This window comes from Leucoraja erinacea, chromosome 16 (genome assembly GCF_028641065.1).
Source record: "Leucoraja erinacea ecotype New England chromosome 16, Leri_hhj_1, whole genome shotgun sequence".
NCBI lineage: Eukaryota > Metazoa > Chordata > Chondrichthyes > Rajiformes > Rajidae > Leucoraja > Leucoraja erinaceus.
The window spans coordinates 36,605,833-36,633,555 of NC_073392.1; the positions used below are offsets into that span (position 1 = coordinate 36,605,833).

At 42.7% G+C, this 27,723-nt stretch overlaps 1 protein-coding gene across 3 annotated transcripts in view; it reads left to right on the forward strand.

The window, feature by feature from the left end:
* wnt7aa (wingless-type MMTV integration site family, member 7Aa) overlaps positions 1-27,514 on the forward strand; it is a 38,305-nt gene extending 10,791 nt beyond the window's left edge. The window contains exon 4 of one of the 3 annotated variants that reach the window (XM_055648187.1): positions 14,686-15,345. In XM_055648187.1, the coding sequence (XP_055504162.1) occupies positions 14,686-14,775 (90 nt within the window). In that variant the 3' untranslated portion in view covers positions 14,776-15,345. Of the gene's footprint in view, positions 1-14,685; positions 15,346-23,449; positions 26,044-27,363 lie in introns of those variants that run through there. The other 2 variants (XM_055648188.1, XM_055648186.1) reach the window with 2 other exon arrangements.
* The last annotated feature ends 209 nt before the right edge of the window (positions 27,515-27,723 follow it).

Genomic DNA, 27,723 nt, shown 5'->3' on the forward strand with positions numbered 1-27,723 from the left:
TCAGAGGGCCGTGGAGGCAGGTTCTCTGGATGCTTTCAAGAGAGAGCTAGATAGGGCTCTTAAAAATAGCGGAGTCAGGGGATATGGGGAGAAGGCAGGAACGTGGTACTGATTGGGGATGATCAGCGGCAGTGCTGGCACGAAGGTCCAAATGGCCTACTCCTGCACCTATTGCCTATTGTCTATTGTCTATTGTCTATTGACATTTATACCAAGCCAATTAACCTAAAAACCTGTAGATCTTTGGAGTGTGGGAGGAAACTGTAGATCTCGGAGAAAATCCACGCAGGTCATGGGAACAATGTACAAATTCTGTACAGACAACACCCATAGTCAGGATTGAACCCGGGACCCAGGTCTCTGGCGCTGTAAGGCAGCAACTCTACCGCTGCGCCACCGTGCCGCTCACCGCCTAATGATAATATATAAACATGGGAGGTTTTAGGACAGCCATTTCCACTGACCTTTTAACCATCTTACTTCCCAATCTAACTTTCATGATACTAGCATTATTAAAATCCCTTTCTCCTTAAAATACACAAATACCGCGTATCCATCCAAAATTTTATTTTCCTGTATAATTTTTAAATACACTGCGCTCAGATCAGGTCGGGGGTGAGTACCCCTCGCCACAGGTACCATGTAATCCCGTGCTACCTGCTCTATAGTTGGATAGTCGGCGGCTAAACCGTCTCCCCCACCTGGTTTGACAGGTGAGGAGGGGGCTGTGGACCCCCAGCAGGACCAAGAACAAGACCTGTCAAAGGGCGGATGAGCTTCTAGCGAGCCACTGGCCATCCACACTTCACTAGAAGTTGCGATCACTGTGGTACACAGCATTGTAAGGAACGATGATAAAGCACACACACCAAAATCCTGTACTTCCAGCGGCGGAAGTCCGCAGGAACTGGAGGACAGAGACGTGTGGTGCGTCCATCATCGTTCCCATTGGAAACCAGCACCACTTTGTCGCTAATGTGTTCAACGATGATGCTGCTCAGATTCATTCAAGAAGAGAGTCAAGAGATTCAAGAGAGTTTATTGTCATGTGTCCCAGATAGGACAATGACAATGCTTTGCTTCAGCGCAACAGAATATAGTAGGCATAAATAAATACAGAACAGATCAGTGTGACCATATACCATTGAATATGTATATATACACACATAAATAAGCAGATAAAGTGCAATGGGCTATTAATGTTCAGAGTTTTGTTTGAGTCGAGTTTAATAGTCTGCTGGCTGTGGTGAAGAAGCTGTTCCTGAACCTGGATGTTGCAGATTTCAGGCTCCTGTACCTTCTACCTGAAGGTAGTGGGGAGATGAGTGAGTGGCCAGGATGGTGTGGGTCCTTGATGATACTGGCAGCCATTTTGAGGCAGCGACTGCGATAGATCCCCTGGATGGTGGGGAGGTCAGAGCCGATGATGGACTGGGATGAACCTCTTCGACCACTTCTTCTGAATTTCTTTAATCAGGTTTTCAACCATCCACAGCACTAAAACAGTCTTCCTTAAAGGTTTAAACAGGTGGCACGGTGGTAGAGTTGTTGCCTCACAGCGCCAGAGACCCGGGTTCAATCCTGACTACAGGTGCTTGTCCTTTTGAAATGTGTACGTTCTCCCCGTGACCTGCATGGGATTTCTCCGAGATCTATGGTTTCCTCCAAAGACACACAGGTGTGTAGGTTAATTGACTTGGTATATATGTAAAATTGTCTCTAGTGTGTGTAGGGCAGCGTTAACGTGCGGGGATCGCTGGTCGGTACGAACTCTCTGGGCCGAAGGGCCGAAGGGCTTGCTTCCACGCTGTATCTCTAAACTAAACTAAATAAAAAGAGATTTTCAGTGATCCTGGCCAGACGACATTGTACCTTCTTAACTCTGACTTTTGACATGCTCTTCAATGTTCTACATGATCAATTTGCCCCTCTGTTACCTTTCAATCAATCAATCAATCAATCAATCAATCAATCAATCAGTTTTATTTCTATCTGGACCAATCTCCAGCTATGAATCTCCCTCTTGCCTCAGCTTGCAACCTTGCTCATAAGTATCAAATCTTTCATTTCCTTCTTGTCTCATTTATGCCTGAATAAATGTCTGACCCCAATGCCGTCTCTGTCCCAACGACTGATTATTTTCAATTTCATTGGATGCCTCCCTCTTCAAGATAGTTCTTTGCCCACTCATTTTGTTCACCTAACAGAGGTTGAGGGGAGATTTGATGGAACTATATACCTTAATGAGAGGCATAACCATGGTAGGCAGAACCTTTTTCCCAGGGTGGAAATGTGCGGACAGCCATAAGGTGAGAGGGGAAAAGTTGAATGGAGATGTACTGGGCAAGTTTCCTTTACACAGAGAGTGGTGGGGGCCTGGAATGCATTGCCTGGGGTGGTGGTGGAGGCAGATACGACAGTGGCATGTAAGAGGCTTTTAGATAGGCACATTGGAATGCAGGGAATAGAGGGATGTGGATTATTTACAGGCACAGGAGCTCGGTTTAACTTGCCATCATGTTCAGTACCAACATTCTATCACCTCATCCTTGCTGATCTAACATTCTGTTTTCCTCGAGTGCTTTGATGTTAAATGACTGATTACAGTGTTTCAGAAAGAACTGCTGATGCTGGAAAAATCGAAGGTAGACATAAATGCTGGAGAAACTCACCCGGTGAGGCAGCATCAATGGAGCAAAGGAATAGGTGGTGACGTTTCGGGTCGAGATGTCACCTTATTCCTCTCAAAATCTGGAGCACAGTCTTACATCCAGAACCTGCTGAACTTCTCATTCATTCAACTTCAGCCTGGTGTATACAGCCTGCCTCTCCATTTGTCCCAAGACTGGTAGCCAATTTGTTTGGAAACCAGCATCTGCAGTTCTTTGTTTCCACAGCCATGTCTTTGCTTCCATCTCATTTCGCTGTTGCTGTTCTTAATGACGCCTCTTTGACAGAACTTTGGTTGTCCTTTCTAATATCTCCTTTTTCTACTCTGCGTACATTCCTTTTAAATTATGAATTGCATGGGAACTGTTTTTCTATTCAGAAGAATTTACCAGAGCCCATGGTATTAGAGGGCAGATACTAGCATGGATAGAAGGTTGACAGAATGGCAGAAGGTAAAGAGTGGGAATAAAGGGGGCTTTTCCTGGTCATCTGCCAGTGACTAGCGGAGTTCTGCAGGGATCTGTGTTGGAGCCGCTACACTTCACGTTGTGTATCAGTGATTTGTTTGAGGGGATTGAAGACATTGTAGCCAAATTTTCAGAATGATATGAAGATTGGTGGAGGGGCAGGTAGAGGAAGTAGTAGACTCTGCAGAAGGGCTTGGACACGTTGGGCAAGTGGGCGAGTGAGCTGAGAAGTGGCAGATGGAATGCATTCCAGAAAAGTGTACAGTTACGCAATTTGATAGCATGAATAAAGGCATGACTATGTCCTAAATAGGGTCAGGAGTCAGAAATCGAAGGAGCAAAGGGAATTGAGAGTGCTGGTGCAGGATTCCCAAAATGTTAATTTGCACGTTGGATCGGTAGTGTGGAAGGTAAATGCAATGTTAGCATTTATTTGGAGAGTACTAGAATATAAAATAAGGATGTAATGCTTTATAAGACACTGTGTTGGAAGGAACTGCAGGTGTTTATTTAAATGGAAGATAGACACAAAAAGCTGGAGTAACTCAGCGGGACAGGTAGCTTCTCTCCAGAAATGCTGCCTGTCCCGCTAAGTTACTCCAGCTTTTGTGTTTCTAAGGCACTGGTCAGACTGAATTTGGAGTATTGTGAGCAGTTTTGTGCCCCATATCTGAAGAGGGATGTGCTGGCGTTGGAGAGGGTCCAGAGGAGGTTTACGAGAATGATTCCGGGGATAATTGGGATAACTTATGATGAACGTTTGACGGCACTTGTCTGTACTCACTGGAGTTTAGAAGGATGAAGGGGTACCTTATTGAAATTTACCGAATAGTGAAAGACCTGGATAGAGTGGATGTGGAGAGGATGTTTCCACTAGTGGGAGAGTCTAGGACCAGAGTGCACATACGTAGAATAAAAGGATGTACCTTTAGAAATGAGATGAAGAGGAATTTCTTTAGTCAGAAGGTGGTGAATTTGTGGAATGAATTGCCGCAGTTGGCTGTGGAGGCCGTCATTGGGTATTTTTAAAGTGGAGATTGACAGATTCTTGATTAGTAAGAGTGTCAAAGGTCATGGGGAGAAGGCAGGGGAATGGGGTTGAGATAACATGATAGATCATCTGTGATTGAATGGCAGAGTAATCTCGATGGGCCGAATGGCCTATTTCTGCTCCTATGACCTATGAACATAAGTTGTTGCTGAGAAATTGCTGTTACTTTAGTTATATCCATGGATTATTACCAATACATAAGAATCTAAAAAAATATTGACACCCCTGAATTATTGTGTCTGAATATGAATGGACTGTACCATGAAGAATCAAATGAGATGCATTAACCTTTATCGTATTTTCCTTTTCTCACTGTTGATGTTGGTAAGTTTCATCTCATTTACAGCTGTATATACAGAATTAATGAGTCATCATTTTGTCTAAATATGAGCAAGTTTGGCATTAAATTATTTTCTTAGATGACAACCATCTAAAGAATTTTACTGCACTCTTTGCAATAATGAAGGGAAGCGCTTGAGAGTTTGAGGGTCAGGAGTCAAGGAGAAGGTGTGGAAAGAAAGAGGAGTTGTGGAAAGATAGACACAAAAAGCTGGAGTAACTCAGCGGGTCAGCCAGCCTCTCTGGAGAAAATGAATAGGCAACGTCTGACCCGCTGAGTTACTCCAGCTTTTTGAGTCTATCTTCAGTTTAAACCAGCATCTGCAGTTCCTTCCTACACAAGAGTTGTGGGAATATTGGTGAGATATCAGAACTTTCCCATTGGGGCTCTGGGTAGCGAGGTTGTAGTGGTACGTGACATAAATGGGAGAGGTGGTTTGGACGCCCAAAGTCAGTCTTCAAAAATATACAGGCCGAGAACTGGAAAGGGAGTTTAGTTGGAGAGATGCAGTCCAGAAGAAACATCCGCAAGGTATTCGAGGCCATGATCCACAAGCTGGTTTGTGCCACAGTGACAATTTCAAATGACAACATTTAAAGTTCCCAAGGCACCGATTTCAGGAATGCTACTGTTATAAAACCTGATATTGGGCCATTGAAGAAAATATTAAAGCAGATAATCAAAATGATTCCAAAGAGTTGGGTTCTGAAGAGGAAAATATAGAGAGGCAGAAAGCTGGAGATCTCAGAACATAGAAACAGGACAGCACAAGAACAGGCCCTTCGGCCCATGATGTCTGTGCCAAGCCAAGCCAAGCCCGTTACTTATTTACCTGCACATGATCCATATCCTTCCATTCCCTGCATAACCATACACTTTTCCAGAAGTATATTGCCCTTCCACCACATCCCTATGTCTTCTACCAGTAAGCCAGTTCTGAACCAGTCATTATTAATCAGTCACTACAATCCAGTCACTATTTATCTCATGCATCTAAATCTTCTTATTCAACTGACCATGGGGGACTTTATCAAATGTCTGACTCAAACCCATGTAGCCAACATCCACTGCCTTACCATCAATCACCTTCGCCACCTTCTCAAAAAAATTGTTAGTAAGATACAACCTCCCATGTACAAAGCCACACTGACTGTCCCTGATTAACCTGTTCTCTTCCAAATGGGAATAAATCCTATCATGAAGAATCATCTCCAATAGCTTCCCTACCACTGACGTGAAGCTCACTGCCTATAAATCCCTGGATTCTCACTACTTCTCTTCTAAAGAAAGAAACACCAATTAGCTACATGCCAGTCATCAGGGCCCTCACCTGTGGCTGGAGAAGATGCAAAGATCTTCGTCAAGGCTCCTGCAATCACCACATCTGCCTCCCTCAGTAACCTGGGTTAAGTTCCATCCAGTTCTAGAGATTTATCCACCTTAATGCTCTTCAAGAGCCCCATCACCTCCTCCGTTGGTTTAGTTTAGTTCAGTTTAGAGATACAGCGTGGAAACATAGAAACATAGAAACATTGAAATTAGGTGCAGGAGTAGGCCATCCGGCCCTTCGAGCCTGCACCACCATTCAGTATGATACTGAAGCCAATTAACCATACAAACTATACGTATGGAGTGTGGACCTGTGGGAGGAAACCGAAGATCTCCTTGAAAACCCCCGCAGGTCACGGGGAGAATGTATCAAACTCCCTACAGACAGCATAGTCGGGATGAACCGGGGCCGGCGCTGCATTCGCTGTAAGGCTAACTGTACAGAGAGTGCCACTGTGAGATTCTTAATCTCCACTCTCTGTGTTAAAAAAGTCTCTTCTGATCTCATTTTTAAAGGTCTTTCCCCCTTATCCTAAGCAGGTGTGACGCCTTGTCCTGGACTTCCATAACATCGGGACCAACAATCTTCCCTCCTTTTTCCTTGAGCTGTCTTACCTTCTTCCCAACCCCTTCATTTTTTTTGTATAGTTAAAAAAAGCCCTCTCAATTTCCTATCCTTTTAGATTAGAAATATCTTCATCAGTGGCAATGCCAGTCCTGGTTTCTTCATGGGGACAGTTCTGACATCCCAGAAGGAATCACTGGTGAACCTTCTCTGCACTCCCATGAGAGGAATGAACGAATAAAGTGCCAGCCTAGAGAAGATTTGGAGTGATCAGGCCAATACAATACAAATTTATTACATTTGCCCCAGTGAGACTCCCCGCATTTTTAACCACTAGCCTACAAACACTAGGGACAGTCCTACTGAAGCCAATTAACCACACAAACATCCATCACAGTGAACCCAGTGTGATGGAAGGCAAAGTCTTTTCTCGAAGATCTCATTTCTCTCCCACGCAGGTCAGGCGGGTGAACGTACAAACTCCGTACAGACAAGCACCCGTAGTCGGGATCTAACCCGGGTCTCCGGCGCTGCATTCGCTGTAAGGCAGCAACTCTACCGCTGCGCCACCGTGACTCCTTAATCTTCAACTGCCCCTTGCTTATTAATATTCTCCACATTGATCTCATTGCTCTCTATGTCTTTCTCCCTGGTGTAAGCAGGTGCAACGTACTTGTTTAATATCTCATATACATCGCCAGACCAAGCACAACTTCCCTCCTTTTTCCTTGAGCTGTCTTACCTTCTTCCTGGTTATCATCTCATTTTTTAAATATAGGTAAAAAAAGCTTTGTGATTTTCTGTTATCCTTTTATTAGAAATATCTTCATCAATGGCAATGCACTAAAATAACTCCTGGTGGCTTATGGGGTCAGAAGTAGAGAAGGAATTCACAGATGGTGAACAAAATGATGATACAAAACCATGAGAGGAATAGAACGAGTAGATGCATTTTTTTTTTTTTTTTTTTTTTTTTTTTTTTGTAAGAGACTGCAAATGGAGAGTGATCTGCATTCTTCCCTGCATAACCGTGTTGTATTCTTGTTGTAATATCAGATTCCTCAAGCCATTCAAAGTGTATCACATTTTTGTATCTGGAAATGGAAATAAATGAATTGTCCTGAAAAATAAAAAAAGAGTAAGGGAATCGAGGACCAGAGGACACAGATTCAAGGTGAGGGGAGAAAAGATTTAATAGGAGTCTGAGGGGTAACTTTTTCACACAAAGGGTGTTGGGTGTATGGAACAAGCTGCCAGAGGAGGTTGTTGGGGCTGAGACTATCCCATCGTTTAAGAAATACTTAGACAGGTATATGGATAGAACAGGTTTGTAGGGATATGGACCATGCACGGACTGGTGGGACTAGTGTAGCTGAGACATTATTGGCCGGTGTGGGCAAGTTGGGCTGAAGGGCTTGTTTCCATGTTGTATCACTCTATGACTCTATGGTTTACTGAGTCACGCCATCAAGCCATTGTTCAAAAGCTCAATGTATCGTTGCTACTTTGCTGAAGACACAGTGGCAAGAGATGAAACAAGGGATTGGTTAAGAGAGAAGGTGCACTAGTTTGGGGAAAAATTAGGTAAAGGAAGATACAAGGGGGGTGAGGGATTTCAGTTCAGTTTCAGTTCAGTTTAGTTTAGTTTATTGTCACGTGTACCGAGGTACAGTGAAAAGCTTTTGATGGACACAAACAGCTGGAGTAACTCAGTGGGACAGGTAACATCTCTGGAGAGAAGGAATGCTTGATGTTTCGGGTCGAGACCCTTCTTCAGAAGGGTCTGAAGAAGGGTTCCGACCTGAGACATCACCCATTCCTTCTCTCCAGAGATGCTGCCTATCCCACTGAGTTACAATAGCTTTTTGTGTCAATTTTCAGTTTAAGCCAGCATCTGCAGTTCCTTCCTACACTAGTGAAAAAAGCTTTCATTGTTTGATGAATATGGAGTAAATTCTAGCAGCATTGAGTGGGGGAGATTGTAGAATGAAGCTGTAAGTATAAAATACAGTTAGAGGCCTGGGTATGGGAAGCCAATGGTCACCGTAAATAGTAAGATGGGCTGGGAGATAACCATTGAGAAGACTGGAGCAGAATGAGCAAAAACATAAAGATAATCAAAGTCTTCATTAATACTTTGTTCCTCTTTTAAATAAACAGCATTAAAGGGGATGCTGAACTCAAGTCCTATTAAGTCCTAATCTGGGCACCATATTGGCCGGTGTGGAAAGATACTGTCAAGCTTGAAAGGGTTCAGAGAAGATTTATGAGGATGTTGCCAGGACTAGAGGGTCTGAGCTATAGGGAGAGGTTGAGCAGGCTGGGTTACTATTCCTTGCAGTGCAGGAGGATGAGGGGTGATCCTATAGAGGTGTATACAATCAATGAGAGGAATAGATCGGGTAAATGCACAGAATCTCTTTCCCAGAGTAGGGGAATCGAGGACCAGAGGACATAGGTTCCAGGTGAAGGGGAAATGATTTAATAGGAATCTGAGGGGTAACTTTTTCACACAAAGGGTGGTGGAACAAGCTGGCAGAGGAGGTAGTTGAGGCTGGGACTATCCCAACGTTTAAGAAACAGTTAGACAGGTACATGGATAGGATAAGTTTGGAGGGATATGGACGAAACACATGGGGCTAGTGTAGCTGGGACATGTTGGCCAGTGTGGCCAAGTTGGGCCGAAGGGCCTGTTTCCACATTGTATCACTCAATGACACTGACTAAATGCTGAGTAGTAAATAATGGGAAAGCTGCAGAATGAGGTCATGGTCAGAGTGAAGGATGGTAAAGGTGTTTGGGAAAACCATGGAAAGCTATTCCAGTTTCAAGTAAATGATAGTTTAACTTGCAGTAAATGATGGTGAAACAAATAGAAAGCAAAACTAAAATCACTACAAATTATGATAACTTTGCTGTAAATTATACCTATGGTACAATAAAAGCACACTAACTGATATTGTAATGAATAATAGTGCTGTATATTACATCGGGAGTGCAATAAATGATTTTTTAAATACTTTAAATGGCTTTAAGTCTGATAAAATTCAGAAAATAATTACGCAGATGATATGCAGTGAGTCATGAAAACTGCACACCCATTAATAAAAGCGGAATAAATTATAGTGAATTGCAAGAAAAAATAGTCAAAGTTCATCAAATGACAGTAAATTGTTAAAGAATAATGTCGATATGACTATTGTTGAAGATGTGAACAGGGTGATGGACAAATTCTGGGCAGATAGACCGATACAACATTGAGCTTTGTAGCAGATTGTCACAAGGCTCTTATAGTACCAGTAGAATGATCTGAGTGTGAGGAGGTAAAGAGATGTTGAGGACGCCCCTGTCACACTTAGGAGACCTAAACAGCAACCTCTGGTGACCTTGCCCTCCACCCAAAACAAACATCAAGGTTGAGGTGACCTGCAACCTCCTACCACCTCCCACGTACATGTTGAAAACCTTCCTCGACTATGAAGGTAACGGGCTTCGACTAGACCTGCGACTAAAAGATTATCGATTTTTAAAACGGCGACCTATTTTTAGTCGAGGCCGGTTTTAATCACGATGAAAAAATAGTAGCAACCTAGATGAAGCCTCGACCACGTGGAAACCACTTTCGATCGTTAGGAAGAGTGGCCAAAACCTCTGGTGACCTCATGGAAACCTTGGATGGTGGGCAAGGTCACCAGGGATTGCTGTTTACGTCTCCTAAGTGGGACACATGACTTCACAAGACTAGGTTTCCTGCTTCGTACTTATGCCTTACTAGTCTACATTACAGCCTAATATGCACAGCCCTTGACCGAGCGTTACACCAAAGGGAGAAGCTGGGGAAAGTTCATAAGATCACACGTGATAGGAGCAGAATTAGGCCCTTCAGCCCATCAAGTCTACTCCGCCATTCAATCATGGCATGATCTATTTTCCCCTCTCAACCCCACTCTCCTGCCTTCTCCCCATAACCCCTGACACCCATAATAATCATGAATCTCTCTACCTCTGCCTTAAAAATTTCCATTGACGGCCTCCACAGCCTTCTGTGGCAAAGAATTCCACAGATGCACCACCCTCTGACTAAAGAAATTCTTCCTCATCTCCTTCCTGAAGCAACGTCATTTAATTCTGGGGCCTCTGGTCCTAGACTCTCCCACTAATGGAAACATCCTCTCCACATCTACTCTATCCAAGCTTTTCACTATTTAGTAAGTTTCAATGAGATCCCTCCTCATCCTAAACTCCAGCGAGTACAGACCCAGTGCCGGCAAACGCTCATTATATGTTAACCCACTCATTCCTGGGATCGTTTACGGAAACCTCTTCTGGAACCTCTCCAGTGCCAGCACATCCTTCCTCAGAATTTTGATTTGTCTCCAATCTTTGAAAGAAATTGCTATCCCATGGCTTCATAATAAGAAAATGTTAGGACAGCTTTTTTCAAACAGCATTAGATTAGATTAGATTAGATTCGTTTATTGTCATTCAGACTTTTCGGTCTGAACGAAATTTCGTTTCCCTGCAGTCATACATATAATTAAAAAAATGACAAAAACACACAATCAACACAAATTTAACATCCACCGCAGTGAGTTCACCAAACACCTCCTCACTGTGGTGGAAGGCAAAATCTTAAAGTCTCTGTCTCTTCCCTCTTTGTTCTCCCTCTGCGCCGAGGCGACGGTTCAAACTCCGCGAGTGGTCGCTGCTGCCGCCACGGTTCCGGGGCCTAGTCGGATCTCCGCTGCCGCTGCTGCTGCCGCCGCCACAGCTCCGAGGCTGCCAGCTCCGCCATTAGGCCTCGGCACAGACGGGGACGGGGAATACGACAGAAAAAAAGTTGCATCCCCTGAAGGAAGAGACCAAAACATGTTTCTCCCATCCTACCCACACACATACACAACTTAATAAAACAAAATTAACTAAAACATGACAAGGAACAAAAAGAAAGAAAAAAAACAGACGGACTGCAGGTGGGCCGCAGCAGTGACCATTCATGAGAGAAGACAAAACTGCACTTGGAGACAGTTGATAGGATTATGCATTTCTGTAAGATCCAACAGTCTAAATGCAAGGGAGGCAAACAAAGAGGCCCTGGTGACAACAGACAAGAAAACCTTCTCATATAAATGTCACAATAATGCTGATAGTGGAAATGATAACGAATAAACAATCACGATTTTATTTATGGATGGTCATTATATTCACAAGGGACCACATTACTAAGTTCATGCAATTTAATTATTTTAATTCCTTGCCATGGACTTTCTCTCTAGTAACACTAATCATGACACCACAACGCACTGATCGCTGTTATCTGACATGTAATATACTAAATACTCATATAATTACAAATGTTTTGCAAGACTGAGCAGAAACTGGCTCTGGTGCCTTTGGTTCACCTGTTGCTACCCATTAGTTTGAGGACCCTCTGTAAATCATTGATCCTGCATAGGATTAGGTCTAATCTGCAATTTATTGCAAGATTTTAAAAAATGGGATAAAAGGTACATGCATTACATTCTTACATAGCAGCTCAATGAGTATCAGTGCGTTTAAGTCAAAAAGTATATGCTGTATGTGCGTGCATGTCTGTTTGAGAGAACTACCAACACAGTGTGGTTTGAACTGGAAAAAAAGTTGTTTTGGAAAGTTGAGTTCTGAAGTCTCACTTTTGCATAAGTTCGGAGGTGGTAGTGCTTCTTGCAGCACTAGTCTGTTGTTGCACTAACACTAGTATCCACTGGAGTTTGGAAGGATGAGAGGATATATCATAGAAACATAAAATTATTAACTGATTGGACACGCTAGATGCAGGAAACATTTTCCCAATGTTGGGGGAAGTCCAGAACCAGGGGCCACAGTTAAAAAAAATAAGGGGTAGGCCATTTTAGAACTGAGATGAGGAAAAACTTTTTCACACAGTTGTGAATTTGTGGAACTCTCTGCCTCAGGAGGCAGTGGAGGTCGATTCACTGGATGCATTCAAAAGAGAATTAGATAGAGCTCTTAGGGCTAGCAGAATCAAGGGACATGGGGAGAAGGCAGGGATGGGGTACTGATTGTGGATGATCAGCCATGATCACATTGAATGGCAGTGCTGGCTCGAAAGGCCGAATGGCCTGCTCCTGCACCTATTGTCTATTGTCTATATATCTATGTATGTTGTTCTTGCTATCTCACTCTGGGAAGATCTCTCTTTCAACCTTCTGCCAGTCATTACTGCCTGTTGCTCTGGATAGCCTTTGCATCCTCTTGATACGTAGGGCTTCTCTTCTTCCAATGATCTTGTCTACCAAAGTCTCTGTCGCTGTCTACCAAACTAGTCTCTGTTTCTTTGAAGGACACAAAGTGCTTGAGTATTTCAGCATGTCAGACAGCATCACTGAAGAACATGGAAAGGTGTCGTTTCGGGTTGGGACCCCTCTTCAGAGTGAAGAAGGATCCACAGCTGAAACATCACCTCAGTTTGAAGAAGGGACTCGACCTGAAGGTCACCTTTCCATATTCTCCAGAGAAGCTTCCTGACATGCTGAATTACTCCATCACTTTGTGTCATTTTTTGTAAACCGGCATCTGCAGTTCCTTGTTTCTACTACTTTGCTTTCTGTGAACATGGGACAAGTGACACCGAGTATTCACTTGCAGTCATTAAGCAACAGTGTCGTTGACCCAAAATACCACCCTACTGCGACATATTGAAACAACATTAGTCTAGCACACTCTTAATGCTTGTAATTCAGAGCAGACAACTTGCTAGGCCATAGTGATTGAAGGTGAATATACACAGCCTAGGTGTGTGGGCAAAATATGACTGATGCACAATAGTCAAAGTAAATTCAATATTATTTATATTGGAAGTAAGATTAGAGATGTAGATACTTAAATGATACAAGACTATTCATGTGTTGGTAGACAAAAATGCTGGAGACACTCAGCGGTTGAGGCAGCATCTATGGAGCGAAGGAAATAGGCAACGTTTCGGGTCGAGACCCTTCTTCAGACTCAGCAGCCTCACCCGCTGAGTTTCTCCAGCATTTTTGTCGACCTTCGATTTTCCAGCATCTGCAGTTCCTTCTTGAACATGAATGTGTTGGTGTTCAGATACACCATGGTTTATTTAATACCAAAGTCAGGAACTCAGCAAATGGATCCAACATAATCAAGATAATCAGGAACTTTAAACCTACCAGAGTACAGTTGATGAAAATTACTTTGCAAAGCCCCATAAATTGGAGTCAACCATTTGGAAATGGTTTAACTCCAGATCAGGGTTCTATGGCACCCATATCTGGTACATTTGTCCTTGTAGAGATATGTGCCTCTCCAGACCTTTTCTCTGATGAAAAACTTAACACATGGTAGCAAAAGCAGTGCAACATCTAACATTTCACAGGGCTGAATGTTGATAGTTACAACTTTTACCAACCTGATTATTTTCCCTGAAACTTTGCAATTTAAAAAGTGAACATTCAAACTTTGACTCCAGCGAGATTGGTGATCTTCTGCAGTTTTGAACGTAGTCACAAAGTAACCTGGATGATGTCGCCAGTGGAGTTCAAGGCCATGGTCACTATCAGATTCCCAGCTCCAGTATCAGTCCAGTTTGCTGCTGATCTCTGTCACATCTCAACATTTGCTGGGCACTGCCGTGTTACAGTTGTCATCCAAGCTCCCTGCTTAAGGAGGGAAGACTTCATTTACTTTTCCTGCAGACGACAGAAGCAAGTACCATGGGCACAAGAATTTGCCAGCATTGCAGATGTCCTCAAACAGCAGGCATCCAGAGATAACCCTCACGGAGTAATCCTTAGCGCTCTCTGGCAATGTTGACTGGAGTGTGTGGCTCTATCCCTAGACAGTCTCCCTTACACAAACAACACACCTTTTACAGGTAGTCCCAGCTTTCTCGTCCCCTTCCCAGCTCTCCCTAAGCCCACTGTCTCCGCCTCTTCCTTTATTCTTCCCCCCCACCCTCACTTCAGTCTGAAGAAGGGTCTCGACTCGAAACGTTGCCTATTTCCTTCGCTCCATAGATGCTGCCTCACCCACAGAGTTTCTCCAGCATTTTTGTCCACCTTTTACAGGCATTGCTCCTCCAATACCAAGCTTAAGATCATAAGGTCATAAGTGATAGGAGTAGAATTAGGCCATTCGGCCCATTAAGTCTACTACACCATTTAATCATGGCTAATCTATCTCTCCCTCCTAACCCCATTCTCCTGCTTTCTCTCCATAACCTCTGACACCTGTACTAATCAAGAATCCAATGATTGCTGTCGTAAACGCTCAGCATAGGAGCACCGCAAGGCTGCGTACTCTCTCCTCTCCTCTACTCTCTCTGCACCAATGACTGCACCTCCACAGACACCTCTGTCAAGCTTGTCAAGTTTGCGGACGACACAACCTTGATTGGACTGATCCAGGATGGGGAGGAATCTGCCTACAGACAGGAAGTGTCACAGCTGGCATCCTGGTGCCATTGCAACAACCTATAGCTCAATGCTCTTAAGACAGTGGAATTGATTGAAGACTTTAGGAGAGCTCCCCCTCCCCTCACCCCACTCACCATCAACAACACCACAGTCACATCTGTGGAGTCTTTTAAGTTCCTGGAAACCATCTTTTCTCCTTAAGTGGGGGGCTACCATCGACTCCACAGTCAAAAAGGCACAACAGAGGATGTATTTCCTACGGCAGCTGAGGAAGCACAATCTGCCACAGGCATTGATGGTCCAATTCTACACGGCCATCATAGAGTTTGTTCTCACCTTCTCCATCATGGTCTGGTTTGGCTCAGCCACCAAGCACGACATCCGGAGGCTGCAGCGAATCGTCCGATCAGCTGAGAAGGTTATTGGCTGCAACCTTCCCTCCATTGATGAACTGTAAACTGCAAGGGCCAGGAAGCGAGCGGGCAAGATCATCTCTGACCCCTCTCACCCTTTGAATCTTTGAATCACTTCCCTCTGGAAGGCGTCTCCGGATTGTCAAAGCTGCCACAGCCAGACATAAAAACATCTGTAGCCTCCCTTTGATCTGGTAATTTGTTGGTTCACATATTTGATCAATGGTGTTTTATAATGTTTTATTATTATGAATGTTTAGTGTTTTCTGAGTCATTCGTAACTGTCACTGTATGTCATGTTGTTACTTGTGGTGGAGCACCAAGGCAAATTCCTTGTATGTGAATACTTGGCCAATAAACGTACTTACTTACTTACTTACTTACTTACTTACTTACTTACTTACTTACTTACTTACTTACTTACTTACTTACTTACTTACTTACTTACTTACTTACTTACTTACTTACTTACTTATATAACCATTGACTTTGCCTCCATAGCCTTCTGTGGCAAAGCATTCTACAGATTCACCACCCTCTGATTACGTCTAGGTCCCTTTGACTGCACCAGAGGTTGCAGGTGGTTGCCGGAGGTTGCAGGTAGTGGAAGCAGGTAGGGAGATTGACAAAAACCTCCGGAAACCGCACGGAAACCTTGGGTGGGGCGCAAAGTCTCCAGAGGTTTCCGTTCAGGTTTCCTAAGTGGGACAAGAGCATTTAGGGTCCCCTGCAGTGTAAGATCACGAGATGGATTCCTGCAATAAGTGAGTTTACAGAATAGGCCCATATCGTCTTGGTTTATAGGAACGACATTGAGATGATGTCTTTGGAAATTGAAGTTTCTGAGGGGAACTGGCAAGGTAGCTGATGAGAGGATATGTCCCCTGTTTGGATTCAGGAACTGCGGGACATATGGTTTCGCTTAGTGTAGTTTAAGCTGTCACGTGGACTGAGGTGCAGTGAAAAGCTTTTGTTGTGTGGCAAGACACTATGTGATTACAATCGAGCAGCAGTCCACGGTGTACAAGTTCACAAGTTATTGGAGTGGAATTAGACCATTTGGCCCATTGAGTCCACTCCGCCATTCAATCATGGCTGATCTCTGCCACCTAATCCCATTTTTATGCTTCCTCCCCATACCTCTTGACACCCGTTCTAATCAAGCACTTGTCTGTCTGTACTTGTGTACATTTACATGATAAAGGGAATAATGTTTAGTGCAACATAAAGTCCAGTAAAGTCCAATTACAGATAGACTGTGGGTCTCCAATGATGTAGACAGTAGTTCAGGACTAGCTCCCTAGTAGTTGGTAGGATGGTTCAGTGGCCTATTAACAGCTGGGAAGAAACTGTCCCTGAATCTGGAGTTGTGTGTTTTCACACTTCTATACCTTTTGCCTGATGGGAGAGGGGAGAAGAGGGAGTGGCCAGGGTGCAATCCATCTTTGATTATGCTGCTGGCCTTGCCGAGGCAGCGTGAGGTGTAAATGAAATCAATGGAAGGGAGGTTGATGGTCTGGGCTGTGTCCACAAGTCTCTGCAATTTCTTGGGTGGAGCTGTTCCCAAACCAAGCTGTGATATATTCTTTTTTTTTTTTTTTTCGAAGTCGATATATTCTGATAAATTGCTGTCTATGGTGCATCTGTAGAAGTTGGTGAGAGTTGGTGGGGACATGCCAAACTTCCTATGCCTTCTAAGGAAGTAGAGACTTCCTTCTAAGGAAGCCTGTAAGGAAGTGTGCTTTCTTGGTCGATCTCCACTTCGGCACCGTCAATGCAAACTGGGGTATGTGTGCTGATTCACTTCCTGAAGTCGATCACCATCTCCTTTGTCATGCTGACACTAAGAGAAAGGTTGTTGTCACGACACCAGGACACGAGGTTCTCGATCTTCTCCCTGTACTCCGTCTCATCATTATTTGACATCCGGACCAGAACGTGGTGTCGTCTGAAAATTTACAAATTGAATTTAAATTGTACTTGGGACTACTTAAGGTTGAGATAAAAAGCAATTTCTCCTCTCATGAGGCGGTGAATCTTTGTGTGGAAGCATTTCATTAATTTGATAATGGTGCAGAAAAAGATGGCAACGGTTTTATCTCACTAAATTGGAACGCATTGTCACAGATAGCTGTGGAGGCCAAGTCTAGGTTTGTTTAGTTTATTTTCGAAATACAGCACGGAAACAAGCCCTTCGGCCCACCGGGTCCGTGCCGACCAGCGACCCCCTCACTTTAACACTTTCCCACACACGCAAGTGACAATTTATACAATTAACCTACAAACTTGTACGTCTTTGGAGTGTGGGAGGAAACCAAAGATCTCGGAGAAAACCCACGCAGGTCACGGGGTCACGGGGAGGACGTACAAACTCCGTACAGACAGCACCGGCAGTCGGGATCCGGGTCTCCGGCGTTGCATTTGCTGTAAGGCAGCAACTCTAACACTGGGACACCATCGTCAGTGGATATTTATAAGGCAGAGAAAGACAAATTCTTAATTAGAACCGGTGTTAAGGGTTATGGGGAGAAGACAGGAAAATGGGATTAGGAGGCAGAGATCAACCATGGCTGAATGGCGGAGTGGACTTGATGGGCCAAATGGCCTAATTCTATTCCAATAATTTGTGAACTTGTGGTTAACCTGAGATGAGTGAGTTTGGGTGCATTTGATTAACTTGGACACAGCATAAAGAGAAATTGAGCTGAAGGTCCAAAAATCACTTAATCACGTTTCCATTAATTAATTTGTAAATTGCAATTAGAATCTTTGCAGCCACATATTCCTCCGTACCTTTTGGAGGTAATCTAACCTACTCTGGTTCAATAGCTGGCAATGACTCCTTAGGTTTTAAGGATATCTTGAATGTAAATGGAATTATGGTCAGAGTTGCCAGCTTCTGTCCAAGCCTGTAAAGAGGATGACCCATTCATTGGTGGGTGTGTATGATGCTGAGGAATAGAACACCTTCAATATCCAAGAGGTAATGTTTGAGTAGCTAGCTGGTGATGAGTAAGGGGAAAGGAGGATGATGGGGCTGAATGGTGATTGAGGGTATAGTGTCCAATTAGAGAAAATAGTCTTTGTTTTTTAGTTTAGTTTTGATGATACAGTATGGAAACACGACATTCGGCCCAACAAGTCCACACCGATCATCGATTCAAACTGGCTCTATGTAATCCCACTTTCACATCCGCTCCCTATATTCTAGGCACATTTTTAACTGAGGTCAATTAATCACCAAACCCACATGTCTTTGTGATGTGTGAGGAAACTGGAGAACCCACACAGTTGCAGGGAGAACGTGCAAACTCCACACAGACAGCACCTGAGGTCAGAACCAAACCCGGATCGCTGGTGCCGTGAGGCAGCGACTCTACCAGATGTATCGCTCCTGTTGCCTTTATCATAATCTCATTTAGTCCATACTATTTACAGCGCAGAAAACAAGTTACAGGAAGTATGAAATCCATGGCAAAGACAGAGCAATAGAAATAGAAATACAGCGCCAGAGACCCGGGTTCAATCCTGACCACGGGTGCTGTCTGTACGGAGTTTGTACGTTCTCCCCGTGACCGCGTGGGTTTTCTCTGAGATCTTCAGTTTCCTCCCGCACTCCAAAGACGTACAGCATTTGTAGGTTAATTAGCTTGGTATAAATGTAAAACTGTCCTTAGTGGATGTAGGATAGTGCTAATGTGCCGGGATCACTGGTCGGTGCAGACTCTGTTCAGAATAAGGGGTAATCTATTTAGGACTGAGATGACAAAAAAAACGTATTCACCCAGAGAGTTGTGAATCTGTGGAATTCTCTGCCACAGAAGGCAGTGGAGGCCAATTCACTGGATGTATTCAAGAGAGAGTTAGACATAGCTCTTAGGGCTAATGGAATCAAGGGATATAGGGAGAAAGCAGGAACAGGGTACTGATTTTGGATGATTAGCCATGATCATATTGAATGGCGGTGTTGGCTTGAAGAGGCCGAATGGCCTACTTCTGCACCTATATTTTTATGTTTCTATGTTTCTATGACTCGATGGGCTGAAGGGCCTGTTTCCGCACTGTTTCTCTGAATTAAATAGTATGGAGATGTCATGCTAGATCCAATCTGTTGTTCGGAATCTGTCCACTATCCTTACCCACTCGCATTTAGCCATTCTAATATGCATGAGGGTGCAATCTCAGTTCCTTTCAACCCCTCAATCCGCAGAGAGCTTAAAGCAAGTGCTGATTAAAGTTCAGGCTCAGACAAGTTTTGTCAGTCTGCAGAATTAGGGTGGAACATCACCTTATGTCAAAGCCTTTACTTGATTTTCAGCAGTTTTTAAATGCCTGTGAAAATCCAAGACATTTAGTTTTAAAATTGAAGTAAATAAGTAAAAAATATCAAACAAATTAAATTTTTGAAATTCATCAAGAACACTTTCAAACATTGAAAACAACTCAGAACATTATACTACGGTAAAATAATTCTAATCCTCGCCACTTGAATAAATCTGTTCTAACATTAGGTCCAACCCGATGTAGGATTGTAGAGGCAATACCTCAAGGGCCTGTTCCACGAGCACGCGACTGTATGCGGCAAGCGCGACCAAACCGGAAGCGGCGGCCGTGCGGGGGTCGCGCGGAGGTCGAGTGATCCCCGTACAGGGCCGGTCCCACGAGCATGCGACTGCATGCGGCGAGCACGACCAAACCGGAAGCGGGGGCCACGTGGAGGTCGAGTGAGTGACATGAAGTTCGAGCGAAGTCCGCGGGAAGTTCGCACGTGACGTACGGAGTCAAGACGCTGCGTACGCCGTCAAGACGCTGCATACAGCGTCAAGACGCTGCGTATGCCCATCGAGGCGGTGCGTACGGCGTCGAGGTGGTGCGTACTTCTCCGGTGATCGAAGTGGGACTGGCCCCGCGAGGCCGTACGGCTCAAGCGACCACATTAGGTCGCACTTGCCGCATGCAGTCGCATGCACGTGGGACAGGCCCTTTAGTGTAATGCTGGGAAATCCAAAGAAGACAGGTATTCATCACGTACTTTGGTGGCACTGGGACAGTACTCGCTGGAGTTTAGAAGGATGAGGAGAAACCTCATTGAAACTCACCAAATAGTGAAAGACTTGGATAGAGTGGATATGGAGATGGTGCTTCCATTAGTGGGAGAGTCTGAGACCAGAGGTTAGTAGCCGCAGAATAAAAGGACATTTGCTTGAAACTGAAGATGAGAAGAAATTTGTTTAGTCAGAGGGTGGTGAATCTGTTGACTTCATTGCCACAGAAGGCTGTGGAGGCCAAGTCAATAGATATTTTTAAGGTAGAGATAGATAGATTTTTGATTGGTAAGGGTGCCAGGGGCTATGGGGAGAAGGCCGGTGAATGGGGTTTGGAGGGAGAGATAGATCAGCCATGATTGAATGGCGTAGTAGACTTGATGGACCGAATGGCCTAAATCTGCTCCATCATTTATGACCTTATGAAAGCTGTATGGGCTTCACTGACAAATCGGAGTGGGTTGTTCCATCGATCAAGTCTCAGGCTTACGGCAGGTTTGTTGAAGTCTGGAATTTCCCGCTATTGGAACGGCTGAACATCAATAATTCTAACACGATCTGTCGGTGACGGCCATGAAGATCTGCTCCCTTAACGTGATCCACAATTCACAGTCTGTGTGATGAGTTGCCCACACTCACTTATGGGCTCTGATACAAGTTTTCTGACAAAATAGTTATTATATGTGGTTTCCTAAGTGGGAAATTCAAGGTTCCATCCATTGCTGCAATTTGCTGCAGTTGCAGGAATTTCCTCCTGTGTTTTAACAGTGAAGTGTTGGTAGGAATCAGTTCCACCCACAACCTGGAACAAAACATTTGAGACTGCAAAGCTCTCATAAGCATAATTCAATTATAAAAAAACAATTTTGGCTCTGAAAAATATTAAATATTAAAAATAACTAATATTTATGTTAGCCCTTTGCAGCTACTCCCCTCCACTTAAATCAAAGCTAGGACCAATATCAATGAACCATTCGCCATACAGTTTAAGGATAAGTTAAACCATACAGTTTAAGGATAACCATTCGGCATACGGGTCACAGTTTAAGGATAAGGGTGAAATCTTTTTGGACCGAGATGAGAAAAACATTTTTCACACAGAGAGTGGTGAATCTCTGGAATTCTCTGCCACAGAAGGTAGTTGAGGCCAGTTTGTTGGCTATATTTAAGAGGGAGTTCGATGTGGCCCTTGTGGCTAAAGGGATCAGGGGGTATGGAGAGAAGGCAGGTACAGGATACTGAGTTGGATGATCAGCCATGATCATATTGAATGGGGGTGCAGGCTCGAAGGGCCGAATGGCCTACTCGTGCACCTATTTTCTATGTTTCTATGTTTCTATATCAGACATCCCCGAATGGGAATCACACATATAAGCAGAGTGACTTGGTCAAGTAACATCATAAATATGGAATATGTGTTGGAAGTGGAAATGAGTACCTTATGAGAATGATGTGGTTGGCATTTCAAAAGCTTCAACAATAGATCAACCATTAACTTGGGAATTTACAGAAGTGACTGCCATTGTTACTTTCACCATGTAGCAAGCAGAAACATTTAACAAAGGTAAACAATGTCTAAACAATCCTGGAGTAGAAACATAGAAAAATAGGTGCAGGAGTAGGCCATTTGGCCCCTTCGAGCCAGCACCACCATTCAATATGATCATGGCTGATCATCTGAAATCAGTACCCCGTTCTTGCTGTTTCCCCATATCCCTTGATTCCTTTAGCCCTAAGAGCTAAATCTAACTCTCACTTGAAAACATCCAGTGAATTGGCCTCCACTGACTTCTGTGGCTGGGAATTGCACAGAGTAAGGGATTGGTAACTTTGCAGCATCTCAGGTATAGATACACTCTCTATCAATGAATGAATTTTCCAAGTATGTTCACATACAAGGAATTTGCCTTGGTGCTCCACTCGCAAGTGACAACATGATATACAGTGACAATTAAGAATGAAACATACAACATTAAACATTAATAATAAAACATTAATAATATATACAACACCCACGTGTTTAATATTTATAAATTACATGCTATTCATACATCACATAAGCATCATGAATTATGTATTGTACATTGATTAACATCAATGTGTAAGGCACACCAAGCTCCAGACAGAAGCATATGATGGGGTTAAGGGACTCTGGTGCTATTTCCAAAAGTGTTTTTTGCTGTAGTGGACAGCATCTAACAATTTGAACAGCAATTTGAATTTCCAGTCTTCTGCACATTATTGAATGAATATATTTTAAATGCTCCTCAGACATACACTGGACCTATGTTGAGGTGATCTTTGCATAATCCATGCTGGCTTCTAAATTGAGGTTATGATGTTGCAGCTGGTAAAGGCTGATCAAAGTCATCATACAAAAAATCTGTTTACTAATTCATCACTCAAATATATTTACATTCATCTTGGAATATATGCCTGGCAGTAGTTTGATTAGGAATTCATTTCATCCTGGATAGAACAAACAAATCAAATATCAACATTGTCGTAGTACTAGAAACTGTACTAATGTTGTCAACAGATAATTAAGCATTGCCCAGGAACCTTTCATCACAAGTCTCTTTGTGAATGCACATGCTGTCATCCTGAATGGTGTGGGTAACTCAGCATTTTGTGATAATCCAGCTGAGTTGTGTCCTTGACGTTCAATTGATTGTAATGTATGGTTTCCTGCAACTATTTGCTCTCTATCACTTGAGCGGCACGGTGGTGCAGCGGTAGAGTTGCTGCCTCAATAGCGCCATAGACCCGGGTTTGATCCGGACCATGGGTACTGCCTGTACGGAGTTTGTACATTCTCCCCATATCCCCAGGTTCTCTGGTTTCCTCCCAAACTCCAAAGATGTGCAGGTTTATAGGCTAATTGGATTCTGCAAAAATTGTAAATTGTCCCGAGTGTGTAGGATGGTGTTAGTGTATGGGAATCGCTGGTCGGCACGAACTCTGTGGTCTGAAGGGCCTCTTTCCACACTGTATCTCTAAACTAAAAATAAGCTTATATAATCCCATCACATAATGGGTACATGTAGAGTTCTTATAAAATTGGATCAATTATAAAAATGACTGATATTTTTATCGTGGGTCTGATTATATGTATTGCATTTCCTTCATTCCAGATCCTTGGAGAGAATATGAAACTGGAATGCAAATGCCATGGTGTGTCAGGATCCTGTACAACTAAAACATGTTGGACAATGCTTCCCAAGTTCAGAGAACTGGGCTACCTCCTGAAGGAGAAGTATAATGAAGCAGTTCAGGTTGAACCAGTAAGGACGCATCGAAACAAGCGGCCGGTCTTCTTGAAGATTAAAAAGCCACTTTCGTATCGAAAACCTATGGTTACAGACTTAGTCTATATTGAAAAGTCTCCCAACTACTGCGAGGAAGATCCGATCACCGGGAGTGTTGGCACACAGGGGAGAATGTGCAACAAGACATCCTCACAAAATAACAGTTGTGACTTGATGTGCTGTGGACGGGGTTACAATACCCACCAGTATTCCAGAGTCTGGCAATGCAATTGCAAATTCCACTGGTGCTGTTATGTTAAGTGCAACACCTGCAGTGAAAGAACAGAAGTCTATACGTGTAAATGAAATTGAATCTTTTATAGGGAGGACAGCTACACCTCCAAAGGAAATATTCCTACGTTTGCACATCATCTCAATCTGGTGGCTGTGAGTTTGCAAAAATTGTCACGCTGTCTTATAGAATGCAAAATGCTTGAGGATCCCAGTCCAATAACAAAGCCACATCCAAAAGCCCATCTGGATTACAAAGCTGTAAAGCATTATCTCCATAAATATATCAGACAGAATTTAAATACACAAAAAAAAAACTTATTTCAATTAGTCAATTGAAACGAATCTAATAGTCTATTGAAATAAATCCAGATCTGGAATGAAAATGGCACAAAGTGAAGGGCCACAGTGAAATCAGTAGTAGCTTGGCTTCAACATAAACCTTTAAATATTGACAATAAATAGAAGCGAGTGACAATGCCCCTGTGAGAACCTCTGCTGAGAGTGTGGATTATGCAGATTTAGGCTTCTGCATTTGTGAAAAGCTTCTGCTTGTCTTGCCTGTCTGGATCTCACAGGGTTGGCTACAGCAAGTATTACTGTTTTCAGTTTCCCATTGACCCTGACTTATCAGCTTTTTCTTTCCTGGCACATTTTTTCACAGCCATTAAGAACACCATGGCGGACTGAGGGTGGGGTGGGGGTAGGGTGACTTGGACAGAATTACCGACTACACCATTAAGTAAAGAGTAATGACAATATTTAACAATATATTTAGAGAAAAGAAAAAAAAAACCTAATATTAATTTATTTTAAAAGAACTCTACTTAACATGGGACACTTCTACAAATAAATTTTGTGAAATGATTTTGTTAGATGCAGCAAGAATTGGATTTGTTTGGCTGTATATATTAGATTTTGCTCAGATATTTCTAATAGTTGTGAGTGCAGGACTGTTCTGTGTTCTGCGCCATTGATTCTTACTGACAGAAGCAGGCATCTTTTGTAAATCTTCTCCTGTTTGCCTGCTGGTTGTCTGGACCATCAAAGTGAAGATGATCATTTTAAACATACAGAAAAAAAAATTTGGTTATTTTCCACTTTGAATTATCAATTAATATAAACCATTTGAACTCAAGCAAATTTGATACTCCAGACAAACCCCATCATATGGAAAGGAACCATAGGTTAAGAGAATATATTTTGTAAAAGACTATTTTTATATGAATATTTTATTTATACTGTTTCTGCTTGTATAACTCTATAACCAGTACTTTTCTTAAACCATGCATAAAAGCTGTGATTATTTGTAATAGATATGAGAGAATTTAACAGCATTAAGACTGATTAGATTTTGGATAGAACAGCAGTCGCCCGGAGAAATTCAGATTCAAATAGTAGATGCATCAAAATGCACAAACAAACTTCCTTAGATTAGCTCTGTCAGGGTGTGTGTGTACAAACTGGCTCATTATTGCATTTCAAACTGCTTCATATGCAAAACAAGAACAGGGTATGTAGCATCAACTTTGTTAGTTGGCTTGAATTCATGATTGGTATTAACTGGATACTCATTTCTCCCTTTCAGAGGGGAAAAAATAAATTGCTTCCCGCATGCTTCAGTCATTAAAATGTGGGGTTATGACTAGTAAATGTGCTGTGTGTGCTCTGAGATTAAGCTCCATATTGTGGATGTGTCAGAATGATTTTGTCATTAGCATTGCTTCAGACTGTGACTGTACAAACTGGAACTATGCACACTGTCTGATGCACACACATAACAGACAGAGCTGTTATCTATAACAACAATGAAAAGTGGTCTATTTCTTTCACAAAGAATGCTGAGAGTTCAAGAAAGTTTCACAAGAATACATTCAATGTTTGTAGTACTTTACAGCACAGGTAAATCGTGTATATTTATTTGCATGCGTACTGTTGCTAAATGGTCATTAAACTTTAAAGCTATATCATTTTAAACAAAATGGCATAAAAGTCACTGCACATTCCGCAGCTCAAAACAGAGGACACGCACATCAGATGTTATAAAATGTCCACGTTCTCCAAACCAGAACACAGTGTCCACTTATAACCTGCCTGCTTCACAAATATTTGCAAGGTTTTTTAATGTCCAATATTTATATTGTTTCCTAGGGATTTTAGGTATATGTAATAAACTTACTGCAGCCTAATGTTCAATTTTGATAGCTGTCTCTTTCTGCAAAGGGAAAGTCAGTACTATTGCACGTCGATCAAAAATTCATAATTAGAAAATTAAAAAGGGCGGCACAGTGGCGCAATGGCAGAGTTACTGCCTTACAGCACTTGTAGTATTTGAACCCGACGACGGGTGCTGTCTGTACGGAGTTTGTACGTTCTCCCCGTGACCGCGTGGATTTTCTCCGAGATCTTCGGTTTCCTCCCGCACTCCAAAGACGTACAGGTTTGTAAGTTAATTGGCTTGGTATAAATGTAAAATTGACCTTGGTGTGTGTAGGATAGTGTTACTGTGCGGGTATCGCTGGTCGGCGCGGACTCGGTGGGCCAAAGGGCCTGTTTCCACGCTGTATCTCTAAACTAAACTAAACTAAATTCTCAAATATATAGACCTGTTGATCAGGCAAGGATAAGAAATACACACTGCAGTTTGATAACATATAATTCATCCTAGATTTGACCATAATATTCTCGTCTGCCTCATAGAAGTTCATGAATCGCCCTTCCTGTGGACCCCAAACCCATGTGATGTTTATTACGCATTTCTAAACCTTGTCAGAGCCTACTGTGGAACTTTGTTCTGAATGATTGTGAGACATTGAAATGCTGCTTTATTAACCGTTTTCTAGCATTTCACGTTTTGTAACCCCCCCTTTGCATGGCATTGAAAGTTATGCAATTTCAAAAATATTTCCAGACGTAGACATAGATGCGAGAAAGCAGGAAGAATAATTTTACTTCTTTAGCCCGTGATCTATTTATGTATAATTTTTAAATATTGCTTTTAAAAAAGTTATCCTCGAGTTGAAAAATCCCAGATCAATCAAAACATTTCAACGTATTCCCTGAATCAGTTTGTATTCCCAAATAACACCTATAAATACATCATGGCTTTAAATCTAGATATCATTTTAGATGAATCATAAAATACTTCCAATTCTACAATTCTAAAAATCTTGATGGCATACATCATATTTACTTAAGAAAGAGATGATTGGAATACTACCTCTAACAAGGCAAAATGGGAATGATAGCCGGCAAATGCCCTATGTTTCATTAGTTTAAACTCATCACAAGTATCTATAATGCCGACCTAATAAATTGTCCACAGTAATATTGCAATGTGTGACTATTCAATAACAGGATGAAGGAAGGCTTTGCTAACAATTTATGGTGATAATTATGCAGCTGAAATTGCCATTCTGATGACTTGCTTGGACAGGAGGAGTGGTATCAACTTAGTGATAGATTGCTTTTGCATCAGACTGCCAGAGTGACATCTGTTTTATTCACAGCTCTACCACAAGTTGCTACGACAACGGCAAATTGCTTTAGAGAATGCTGTGCAGTTGCCGAGAGAACCTTGACTACCCATCACTGAAATGCTAACCATGCAAAACTAAATAACATTGGTAACCCTGTGACTGAAACTCAAAAGTAATGTAGTGATTAATATGGCAAAGGGGTTGGAGAGGAAGGTAAATGTATACCACTGATGCTAGTGATTTCTGTAAGAAATGCACAAGGCCAAAGGAATTCTGAAACCATTCAATTCACAAATATCATACATATACTGAAAACCAAACCATATGGATCACCGACTGACAAAAAGCAGAGCTACAGTGTTTTGAGGCCTTACCACGATCATCAAATAC